Genomic DNA, 12,858 nt, shown 5'->3' on the forward strand with positions numbered 1-12,858 from the left:
TTTTAGGAGAAAAATTGAATTTGGCGTAGCTCAGTGGTCAGAGCACTTGGTATGTAGAACCAAGGACCCGGGTTAGATCCCCGGCTCCGGAGCGAATTTTTCTCCTAAAATATTAAGTGTCAATATTACAGATAAATTCTGTAGGACAAATTAATATATCTATAATATTCTCTTGGCTAGCAGTGCATAATAACTGCAGATTCCCGGCCGACAAGTCACTCAGCTGAGTGCACTCCTAGTATAATGGCAGTTGATACTGGATACATGTCAACATATATATGCCTAACTTAGGGTCAGGCCACAAAGGGAAACATCGAAGGAAGAGAGTTCGGTCCGGTGCTGTGGATTGCGTAGCTCAGTGGTCAGAGCGCTTGGTACATAGAACAAAGGACCCAGGTTCGATCCCCGGCGCCAGAGCAAATTTTTCTCCTAAAATATTAAGTTGCATATGATTAGTTTATTATTAAGTCTAATTGTTAATTAAAATTATGTTTCAAAATTGAATTTCGAGAAATCTTTTTCTACAAGCAACAAAGCCAAATTTGTGAAGAAACTGATGTATAAAGGGTTAATAACCACTCCCAATGTAATGAAACTGGAACATACATACCTGTAACTTGAAGTAGATGATTTTTTTCCATAATTATTTACATAGAATATTCTCATTTGACAGACACTAATCAATTTTTAGTACTGTATTTAAATTCAAATAAAGCATTACGAAGTCCATAGCTAAAAAAATATAATAAAAAAACAATTAGTAGTAATGAGAAAATAAGAATTGTCTGTTTTAGGAAATTTCCCTCATACACTTAGCATGGGCAGAACTTTTTACACTTACCCGCACTTGCATGATGGCCTGAGCTGGTGTGACAACTGCGTCAATATGCTTCACATTCCTTCCACCAGGAGGCACCACATGAGAAGCTTTACATATGCTGTCGTTTTTGTTATCACCCTTACTGGCATTGCGGAATGCCTTTTCAATGTCCAACTGAAATTCTTTTAGAAATAGACCTGCAAAGAAATAACATACATATAACAGTCAGTGATCAAAATTACCTCGTATATAGTCTCTAAATGAAGGAAAAATCCGGACTAAGTACCATTTTTACACGTGATAGTGGTTCTTTATTTTATGACGTTTGATAAAAGATGGAAGAATATAAGATTATTTAGGGCCAAATTAAAGAAGTACCTAATTTCTCACGTCTTTTATTCTGTAGATGAATTCAACAACACTGCATGAACATTTCTGTCTTGTACTAAGTATCAATATTAACGCCTTGTATTGTACTAATACAATATATTGTAAAACACTTCTGTATATATTTCAACTAGATTATGACTATGAATTAAGACTTTGTATTACTATTAGGATTTTTTTGACATGGTCCATATTCTAGCTGTGAAGTGATGTACGACTACCATGGAATATAAATAAATTCAAATACAAAGGAGTGTGTTACAATAGAATTCCACCTGCTTCAAGAGCACGTGACCCGTAACAGGATTTGCCTTTATGGCAGCAGTGTAACGTTAGAGCCTGCAGGGCCTGCAATGCAGGTGGGCCCGGGGTTTTAAGGGGCCCGCAAACACCACGCAAAAAAAGAAGAAAGTAAAAAAAAAAAGAAAATTAATTCCAGCCTGCATGGAACTGGTCAGATCATTATTCACGATGGTTTCATAGAATCGGACTATGTTGAATCCAGCACAGCTTTAAACAATGCTTGCCCTGTGCCCTTGCCAACAGCCATGTCATATAACACGTACACGTGGTGTGCAGCATCACTCTTAGTCCTCACAAAAGAGCAGCGCAAAGTTATTTTATCATAACGACAACAATGAAAATTGATACCAAAATGTCATATTTTAGTTATAAAATTGTATTTTCTTGATGAGTGGTGTACCTGAGATGGTTTTATGCACATTTTTTTGTGTAGTAACGATCAGTCAACTTTACTCAGTTTCGAAAGAGCTCTCTTTGTTGGAAGTTAATAATGTTAGTTGTGTGGTTGGTGTGATATTTTTCCAACTTTATTTGAACAGTTTTTAATTTAATTTTGTTCGTATATTTTTCTGTGTTTTAATCGAGTGAATTATTATTAGGGAGTGTACACAGTATAATTAGTACTGTAGTCACTGAAAAATGAAACCGTTTAAAGTTAAGTACGAACATCTACGTGGTGCACAAAAAAGAAGCGAGAGTTAGAAAAAGAAACAAACAAATTAGTGAAAACAAGAAATTTTTTTCTCTTCCTGGTCCTAGTAGTAGTGCTACCTCAACAGTTACAAATGTTTGCAGTGCCACAAGTGAGTGGCGTCTGAAGTGAAAAGTGATACAGAAATAGATGTTAGTGGAGACAGCAATTGTGAAAGTGTTAGTGAAAAAGAAGATTGTAACAAGATTGCTTTAAATATAATTAGGCCTACCAATATCGCAGTTGCAGAGTATCCAAATGATCATGCAGATTATGAGTTAGAAGTAGATAATGAAACTAAAAAAGTTCTACGTTAGACAAAATCCTTATCAATCAGAGTCAGCGGGTCCTTTCCCTAAAGATCCTAAACAGGATAATAGATCCTTTTCCACGAAATATTACGATAAATTCACGTTGACAGGGCAAAGAATTAGGAGAGAATGGTTGTGTTACTCAATTAAAAATGACTCTGTTTAATGTAAACCGTGTTGGCTCTTTGGACAGCAGTAGTTGCCTTCAATTTGGAGGGAAGAGATCTGAGATACCAAAAGTATAGTGAAAATATATGGAAACAGGTCCTTGAATGTATCGTGAATATGACGTTAACTCTAGCATCCAATAATATAGCTTTTCAGTGACATAGGTAACAAATTGGAAAATCAAACAGTGGAAACTTTTTAGCAATCATTGAACTTCTCGCAAAGTACGATCCTGTATTACACAATCTCATAAATACATCAAAATATACACAAAAGTACCTATGCCCTGTCTATTCAAAATGAGTTAATAAAATAATGTTTTATTCCATGCAGTTGAAAAAGAAATTATTAATGACATTAAAGCTACCCCATTCTTTTCAATAATTACAGATACAACACAGGACAAAAAAAAAAAAAGAACAATTAAGTCAGATATATATATTTTTTTTTAATCCAATGCCACCAGGTTGTCTTTCGACATTTCTGGTCTTCTCTCCTGGCTGTGACTTAGTTGTAACCCACTTCTGAGGTTAGGGTGCCTGGAAGGCGGAGTTACATTACCCCGATGATGTGATAGGATGATTATGATAATGTGGTGCCAGGAGAGGTCTTAAATCTAAACTTAACCTAAATTCCAGACCATGGACGAACACAGGAATAATCCCCTTTAAGGAAAAATTCCTCTGCTCTAACCGGGAATCGAACCCGGGACCTCATGAACTATAGCCAGAAGCTCTGACCACTAGACCATGAGGCTATTAAGTCAGATATTTAGATCCATTACAGTTTCACATGATGTAACTGGCAAGCCTTGTGACGTGAAATAAATGAAAGCTTCTTAGGTTTTCACGAAATAAAAGATCAAAGTGCATTAAGAATAGAGAAGGAAATACTCAGTGCAAAAAACGAAAAGGGATTCTTATTAACTAAATGCTATGGTCAGGGGTATGATGGTTGTGCCAATATGTCAGGCATATACAAAGGTGTCAGAACGAGAACTGAACAAAGACAAAAAACTGCAAAATATGTACTTTGTGTAGCGAATAATTTAAATCTAGTACTTAACGAAGCTGCATGTGGAATTCAAGAAGTTATGTCCTTTTATGACACAGTGGAAATGTTGTATCTTTACTTCAGTCATAGTATTAAAAGATGAGAACGTTTGATATCTTTTTATACCTTAAAATAACTTTGCTGAACATGTTGGTCTTCGAGATACCAGTCTGTTAAAGCCCTGTGTTATGCTTATGTCGATGTACTTAAGGCTCTCTCAAAATTAATATTAATGTCTAAAAAAAAGGAAGAAAGAGAACAAGCTGTTGCTTTGAAAAACCAATTAAAGAAATTTCAAATCATTTTTCAAATAATGTTGCAATCAAAGATTCTAGAATGTACTAATCTAGCATCACAAATTATGCAATCGGAAAATGTAGAGCTTGATAAAGCATATTCTCTTATTCAGAATGCAGCTGATAATTTATCTTGTTACTGAAATAATTTTGAAGCAGCAATGTCATCAGCTAGGTTACATCTTTGGCAAAGAGCTGGGGCATTCCACCACAATTTGAAAATAAAAGAATTCGAAAAGTAAAAAAAAAAACATTTTGATGAACTGTGTCAGGACGAGCGGCTAGTAGATCCGAAGATATATTTCAGAACCACTGTTTTTAATAGCTGTTTGGACATTATTGTAGCTCAATTAAAAACAGATTTGAGGGTATGCATAATGTTAACCATTTCTTCAAAATTATTTCCCCAAAATTTCTAAATTCTGCTTCCAACGAAGAGATTCACAATGCAGCAGTGGTTCTTCAAAATTAATATGAGGAAAATTTATCCAGTGAATTCCCAGACCAGGTAATAGGTTTCAGAAACACTCTGAAAAAAGAAATAGCCTCATTAACCTCTGTATCTGAATTAACAAATCTATTAGTAATAGAAAATTCAAATGTAGCTGCTAGCGTTCCTGACTTATGCACGGCATTTTACCTATTTCTAACTATTCCGGTTACTGTTTCTTCGGCCAAATGATCATTTTTGAAGCTAAAACTTATAAAGAACTATCTGCGGAATTCTGTGACCCAAGACACACTTAGTGAACTCAGCCTCCTCAGTATCGAATGTGAAAGGGCTAGATCCAATGATGAATGTGAAATCAATACCTTCGCATCAAAGAAAGCAAGCCGCATGGTCCAGTTTCACTAGAGTTCAATGTGAGCAGGGCTGGGCAAAATACTGACATCAAAGTATTTCAAATACAAATACAAAATACTTCAAATAATTTGAAATACAAATACAAAATACTTTAAAAAAATTAACCAAAATACATTTGTATTTCAAATACTCAAAATACATTTGTATTTCAAATACTCGATACAACCTACGTTCCAACCATCCCGTATTATAAAGATAAATACCAACTTCACGATATCAGTGTCACAGGATTGATGTTTGGAGCAAGAGGAACGATACTCAACTTTTCTCAATTCTGTAAGACCCTAGGACTGCACAAATCTTTTCTGAATGAACTGGCCCTCCTCATAATTAGAGAGTCAGTTAAACTTTTACGGAACCACGTATATGGACTCTAATTCAGTGTATGGAAAAAATTGACGCACCATTATCATTTTTCTTTTTCATTCTTAGCTTTCATTGATTCTTTACATGAATTTTTTTTTTCTTCTGTAAACTGCCATTGTTTGTTTGTGTATTTGTTTGCCTTTTTTCTTACTCTTTTAGCTCTCATCTTCTATTTGTTCTTGTATTGTTTTGTATGCTTTGTCTAATGGCAGCCTCTAATTTGAGGAAGCTTTGATAAATAAATAAATAGGCCTAAAGAAATAAGAATATTACCGTACTGAATATCTAAAATATTATACTAACATTAAAAGTATTTTTACCTCGAAGTTTTATATAAACACTGTAACTGAACATTCTTCCTTTTCCCAATGAAATTATGCTAAATATGAATAATTACTGCTCCCTTTCAAAACAACCAGTTGCTCAAATGTTCATAAGATAAGGATCCCCTTGCTTGTGAATGAATAAATCCTGCAAAACAGAACAGTCTTACTACAGGCGCAGAGAAACACAAACTTGCATTATACTTTATAAAAGCTTGTTTCACTGTTGGGTAATTCACTAGAGTGCACAGCGTTGTCCCTTTGCCATTGAAGAATTGTATGAGCTCGTACTCCTCAGCAGACAAGTTCTTTTCTTTTTGCATTTCAAAGTCTGTTTTACTTGAGTTGAAAACATAAAAATTGTTTTCATCGTCTTCATCGTCTGAACTGACCAAAGATGTAGCAGACAACTGCTCAGCTGATTTCACACACATATTCTGTATCCCCTTCTTATCATTTAGTGAGGCAATGTCAGGTAGCCGTCTCATCTTCAAAGATAGGTGGAGCAGCTGCCAAAATAGCTCAATTTTCTTCTGGGATCAGATCAAACATCGCTTTAAATCTTGATAAAAGTGAACTTATTAGATTGGAGTTACTGGGAATAGATGGCGTAGATTACTAGGTAACAGAATATGTAATCTGTTTTTAAGGGAAATTAATGTGGACAAAAGTTGGCCGTAATAGCACATCTTCTCATTTTGCATTAAATTAAGGGCTACGGCAATGGGTTTCAGAACTGCACAATATTCTTCAAGGTACTGGAACTCAACATCTTTGAAGGTTGGCAATTCCAGTTTTTCACATATACTGGTTATATCATGTTTGAATTGCAATATTTGAGAGATTGAATCATAAAGAGAATTCCATCGAGTTGGGCAAAGAAACTTTAATGAATATTTCAAGACATCTGATATAATTTTTGAGTATTTGAATCTTCTAGACACATTCCATAATGCTAAACATTTAGCAAGTGTTGGATGATGGATCCTTGATGCTGTTGGAGATTTCTTTATGGCATTAAGGAAATCAGTTATGGCAAGAAAACTAAGTGTATGGCTAGCACAACTGAAATGGGTAGGCAAATAAGACAAAAGTTCATTCTTCAAATCCAAATCCAAAACTTGAAGAACAAGAAGAAAAAAGTATTTTGAGTATTTCAAATACAAAATACATCAATTTTATATATTTAAATACAAAATACTTCCGAAAATCCTTACAAATTACAAATGTATTTCAATTACGTATTTCAAATATATGTATTTCAAATACTGCCCAGCCCTGAATGTGAGTACAGAAAAGTTTTATAAGTATAACAAACAGCAGATAGAAGTATATGCTTATTGATAGGCCTACCTGCCTACTTAATTTCAATCACTATAGTATACATTAGGATTCGCCCATACGTGCTACATGCCCTGCCCATCTCAAACGTCTGAATTTAATGTTCCTAATTATGTCAGGTGAAGAAAACAATGCGTGTAGTTCTGCGTTGTGTAACTTTCTCCATTCTCCTGTAACTTCATCCCTCTTAGCCCCAAATATTTTCCTAAGAACCTTATTCTCAAACACCCTTAATCTCTGTTCCTCTCTCAAAGTGAGAGTCCAAGTTTCACAACCATACAGAACAACCGGTAATATAACTGTTTTATAAATACTAAATTTCAGATTTTTTGATAGCAGACTAGATGACAAAAGCTTTTCAACCAAATAATAACAGGCATTTCCCATATTTATTATGTGTTCAATTTCCTCCCGAGTTTCATTTAATTATATTTATGTTATTTATTATACTGTTAGTTATTGATAGGTTATACATTTGGGTGCACCGATACATTTTATTTTGCAGGCTGGCCCGTATCACATTCGTTACGCCCCTGCTTTATGGTTCCTGCCACTAGCACCTTTCACATTCGAGTCTTAGTTGTTAATTATGACAGGTGTAACACGAAAACAAATCAGTTCGGAAACTAAATTAGCTCCATGTAACAATTTAGATAGGGGACTGAAGCAGACTCAAGTGGCTGAAAGGTACTGGTTTGCGCAATCAACATTTTCAACATTCATAAAGAAACACAAGGAAATTGGGGACAGTGTCGCAAATGGTAACATTAATCCAAAATGTAAGACTTTGAAATATTTAATAAAATGAGGGCACTTAACATTCCTATAATGGGCTCTAGTGTGTGTTAAAAAGCACTTAATTTGCCAGTGTACTTGCTGATTCGAAGTTCAAAGAAAGCAACGGTTGGCTACGACATTTTAAAGACAGACATTGGATTACTTTCGTTAAAGTGAGCTGGAGTAGAAAAATCAAACAGTGTGACCAAATGATGAGGAACTATTATTTCACAGTGAGTAAAGTTTTATACTTGTTTCTATTATATTCTCTTTCAGAGCATAAATTTTGGAAAAATTTATTACCTCTTAACATAACACTAACCCTGATATAACAATACAATTTTTCTAGTCCCCAGAAAATTGTTGTATCGAGGTCCGAAAATTATCATTTTATTTAAATTATTAACAGTTGTGAAAAATATAAAATTTGATGCTTTAATGAAAGAAACAAAGAAAAATATATACATTAAGAGAAAAGTTTGCAAATGGTACCTCAGAGAATATAATACATACTATTAAATATAGGACAGAATTTCCATGGTAGTTTAAAAAAATACAGAATAACAGCACCTGCAGTGATGTGGGATTGTATCCACATGTTGACACGCTCCTGGCTGAGACGGGCTGCAATTTGTGCACAGGTGTGGCACACTGTCTCTAACACATCATCTGCCAGGAGGGGAGGCATTGCACGCTTGCACCTCTGCTGACAGTACTCAGTCACATCATTGTAGAAGCACTGTCTGAAGTCATCGGAACACTTGTCTGCTATCACTGTTACTTCTTTCAGCAGGGACTCCTGTGAAGACACTTCGGCATGCTTTAATACTCTGTTATATACATATATTATTGTTTTTGACATGTGTTTCCAATCATCATGCATGCAGGGTTTTTCAAAAGTAACACATAATTGCAATTAATTTGGACAAAAAGCTCAGACATGCCAAACATTGTATTTATAAAGGAATATTTTCATGTAAACAAAATATTTTTTGCAACAATTGCTGTGTGACTTATGATGTCAAGAAAATTTTAAATGACAGCCTATAGTTTTTTAATATCATCTGAAAGAGCTTATATTTTTATGCGATACTTCACATATTTTAAAAAGAAGCAATACAGAGTGTCTCAAATTAATGTATACACTCTTTGAAACACTGTATCTCACCTGTCAGCAATGAAATCAGACAGATACAGTTTTTCCGCCACAGAGCAATCCCAGCAATGACGTAGAACAGAGCGACACACCAACTGAATTGTTGCTAATGGAATAAAGGCATGTTCAATCTGCTGTCTCAGTTTCTCCATTGTTTGTGGTTTTGTGTGTACACTGTAAAGATAGAAATCTGGAGAAGTTAAATCCGGAGAGCGAGGCAGGAACTCCATAGCACTTCCACTTCATCCTATCCATCTCTGATTGAATATGGAATTAAGAAAATTTCTCACATTGACGTGAAAGTAAACTGGAGCCATCCTGTTGAAAGTAATACCCATCTTCATTGTCAAAGAGGTCATTAAGATGTGGAATCATAGTTTCCAACATTTGTAGGTAAGATACACCTGAGACGGTCCCTTTGAAGAAGTACAGCCCAATTATCCCTCTGAAAGAGAGACCACACCATACTGCTACTCCTGGTAGATTAACAGCCTTTTCTTCAAAGGTGTTTGGGTTTTTACTTAGCCCAGTACACATAGTTATATCAGTCAATCGTGCCATTAAGTTTAAATGTGGCTTCATCTGATCAAACAATTAAATCTTGAAAATTTTTCCTTTTGTCACACACGTCAATGAACCACTCACAAATTGCAGTCTCCTATCTGAGTCGATCTCATTTAGTGCACAGAGAAGTCTTGGAATTTAAGACTTCCATTTTTGAGCACGCAAAATTCTACGAACACTGGATTCTTCGATATCAATTTCACGAGAACATTGCCTCACAGGCTTCTTTGTACAAAGTCTGCATCATTGCATCAACACTTGCGTTGTTGGTGGAAGTTCTCTTTCTTCTGCACTATTATTCGATTCTTGTGATTGCTGATCTTGTTGGTGATGGTGTTCCAAATTCAAACCTCCAATATCGCTGAACCTCAGTGACATTCCCCACTTTCCAATAACATTTCAATACCCTCTTACCTTGATCAAACAATAACCACACAGCTGCCATGTTTGTTTATAATGCCGTAAACAGATGAACGCGTTTCTACATTTTCCACTGCCTTCATAAACCGCAAAAACTGTTTATCTGTTTGATTTCATTGCCGAGACATAGTGTTTCAAAGAGTGTACACATTAGTTTGAAACACTCTGTATGGTTATGGTTATTAAGGTAACAATTTCATTCTACATCAATTTTGCTAGTCCCTCTATTATGAAAGCAGTCTTATTGATGAAATCAACATAAAACAAGATGTTCTTCACAGAAATTGAGAGAAATGAGATTCTGATTGTGATAGGATTTGGTGACAGAAGACGTACACAAGACATATGCACACTTTTTAATTAAACTCTCACAAATCGGCAACATAATTCTCAGTCAATTGTGAATAGAATAGAAGCTAAATTGGGAGAATACGCATAGGTCAGGGACATAAAAAGATCTGGTACACCATCCATTGACAATGATTTGAAACTTGACATTTTGCTAATGGTCAAAGAGAAACGACATTCATCTCTCCATGAAATAGAATCTAAATTAGATATCTCGAAAGAAACTGCCTTGAGAATACTGCACAGTCTAAATATCATCTTTATAAAGTCCAATGCTTGCAGGACTTAATGGAAGACGACTATGATAACAGGTTGCAGTTTAGAGGAGTCGCCTATTCTAATGCGCTCATTGCATTGGCTACTTCAGTCTGGTCTTACCCACCTTTCCTGATGATGGAACCTGTATGCTCTTCTGAAATTTTGCAAAAGCACACTTAAATGCCATCGACATGGGCTGGTATCGAACCCGCAACCTAGAGCACTATACCAACTGCACTACCCAGGCCGACAAATGTCAAAGTTGGAAATGTCGAGTTCCAATATATGGTGGAAAATTCAAAAGGCTAATTCTAATCACATTCACCACGAACGCCTAAAAATGCACCTATTATTTTATGTGGCACATTTTGAGTCTTTAGTTACTGAAAGGCCCACGAATGTAACAATTTATTGTATGCTTGTATGTTAGCATGTGAAGTAGTACATTAAGTTATGTTAAGTTCAGGTTTAGTTAAGTGCTTACTATATAATTCATTTATCATTTTGAAAGCTGTTTCATAATAAAGTAAAATCGTTCAATTAATACTTTAGTGGCAGGCTTTGTGTTGGACATATCTTTCTTGCATGCATCAATACTTGTAATGTCAAGTTTCGTTGTCACATATTCGTTGTAAAGATTATCCCTAAATTACAATTATTTTATAACGACATCAATACACTAATTTATATCACCACTATCCACAGTGAATAAATTTTAAACTACAAGATGAATTTTAATTAAAATTGAAATTAAAATCACTAATCTTTTTTGTTGTCATAAATGAACTCGAGATATGACAATGTTGTTTTATACTCCATGTAGAGTTGATATCGGCATGTCAATTAAAAATGCTAATGTATCATTGGTCAGGTATTTATTGAATGTGGAGACTATATAAGCCTTACAACAACAATGCCCAATCATCACAGCATTAGTATGCCTGTAAATGGGTATGGAACTCAGCCTGCATTTTCACGTGATTAGTATATGAAAGCAGACATCTAAACTATTGTTATGCCAATACACAACAGTATAGCAGTGTAGTTTTAAAAGTTTTTAAGTCGGTATATGTTGTGCTATGGGCAAAGATTCACCACATAAATAATATCTAGAGATGTAACCAGCTGTAGAAATAGGAAAAAATACATGACAAGTTTCATATTTTTACATCTAACCTTAAGCTGTTTGACAGCAGTTTCCGAGAATGGTGTGTCGGTATTGATTCGAGCTGATAGTAACTTCTCCACATTTGCTGAGCCCTGCTGCTTGACACGGGGAAGCAGAGTATTGCAGATGTGTTTCACACAGCATGATGCAACTCGCTCAGCAATGTATTCCACTGTTTTGCGTGTTGAAGCAGGTTGCCCATGGAAGAAGCTCTCCTCCAGTAACAACTAAACACAGCAGCAAGAGTAACATAACTAACAGCATGACCATAACAGCTCACACATGCTCTAGTACTTATACACTAAATTAACAGTTCATCATCCACCACAGTGGAGTAACGGTTAGTTTGCCTGACTGTGAAAAAGTGGGCCTGGGTTCAAATCCTGGTTGAGGTTTTTCTGGGGATTTCCCTCAACCCATTGAAAGCAAATACTTTCAGCTTTGGACCCTGGACTCATTTTGCTGATATTATTACCTTCATCTCATTCAGATTGTAGATTATCATAACAGTTGGTAATGCGTCATAAAATAACCAATTGAAAAAAAAAACAGTTCATCATTTGATGACTTTTCACCAATTTATATTTCACGAATAAGGAAGAACATATTAGCTGAGTCCAAAACAATCTAATGAGTTTTGGTGAGCAAGTATAATAGGATTGTGTGAATGTTTTTATGCAATTTACACACTTGATATTGTTACTGGTCAAACACAACAAATGCATAACAAAAGCTTCAAAGTGAAAAAGTTAGAAAAATTCTCCCTGGCTTCCCAGTAATAATTCATGCAGCAAAATAATGCATTCCTGTAATGGTTGACATTCATTAAATCGGACTGATTTTATAAGGCAAACAATTTGGACTTGTAAAATTCCCAACCATACAGAAGTGGCAAAGTGGCAGCCAGTGTGTGTGTTTATTATTATTATTATTATTATTATTATTATTATTATTATTATTATTATTAACTGCATGTCCCATTACACAGTAATACTACATGCTTTGTAATTTCAATACATCAGTTTACAGTACCTAACATATTCACAATATATTAGAACTTTAAAAAATATGAATTTCTGAATATTCTACTAAATATACAAACGTTTTTTCTGACATTTTGACAATTTTAAAATTTGTCGTTTTATAATAATAATGGCTAGTGTTTCAACTTATTTACAACCTACTTATGACTATAATAAACCCACCTACTAAAGTTACAATAATCTCTACTATGAGTACCTCA

The 12,858-nt window shown here is 34.9% G+C and overlaps 1 protein-coding gene across 3 annotated transcripts in view; it reads right to left on the bottom strand.

The window, feature by feature from the left end:
- Positions 1–12,858, bottom strand: part of dlt (codanin-1 like protein dlt) — a 55,577-nt gene that overhangs the window by 16,145 nt on the left and 26,574 nt on the right. For all 3 annotated transcript variants that reach the window (XM_069828512.1, XM_069828513.1, XM_069828514.1), the window contains 3 exons: positions 11,624–11,842; positions 8,272–8,500; positions 842–1,017 (listed from right to left, as the gene is read on the bottom strand). In XM_069828512.1, the coding sequence (XP_069684613.1) occupies positions 842–1,017; positions 8,272–8,500; positions 11,624–11,842 (624 nt within the window). The remainder of the gene's footprint in view (positions 1–841; positions 1,018–8,271; positions 8,501–11,623; positions 11,843–12,858) is intronic.

This window comes from Periplaneta americana, chromosome 6, assembly GCF_040183065.1.
Source record: "Periplaneta americana isolate PAMFEO1 chromosome 6, P.americana_PAMFEO1_priV1, whole genome shotgun sequence".
Taxonomy (NCBI): domain Eukaryota; kingdom Metazoa; phylum Arthropoda; class Insecta; order Blattodea; family Blattidae; genus Periplaneta; species Periplaneta americana.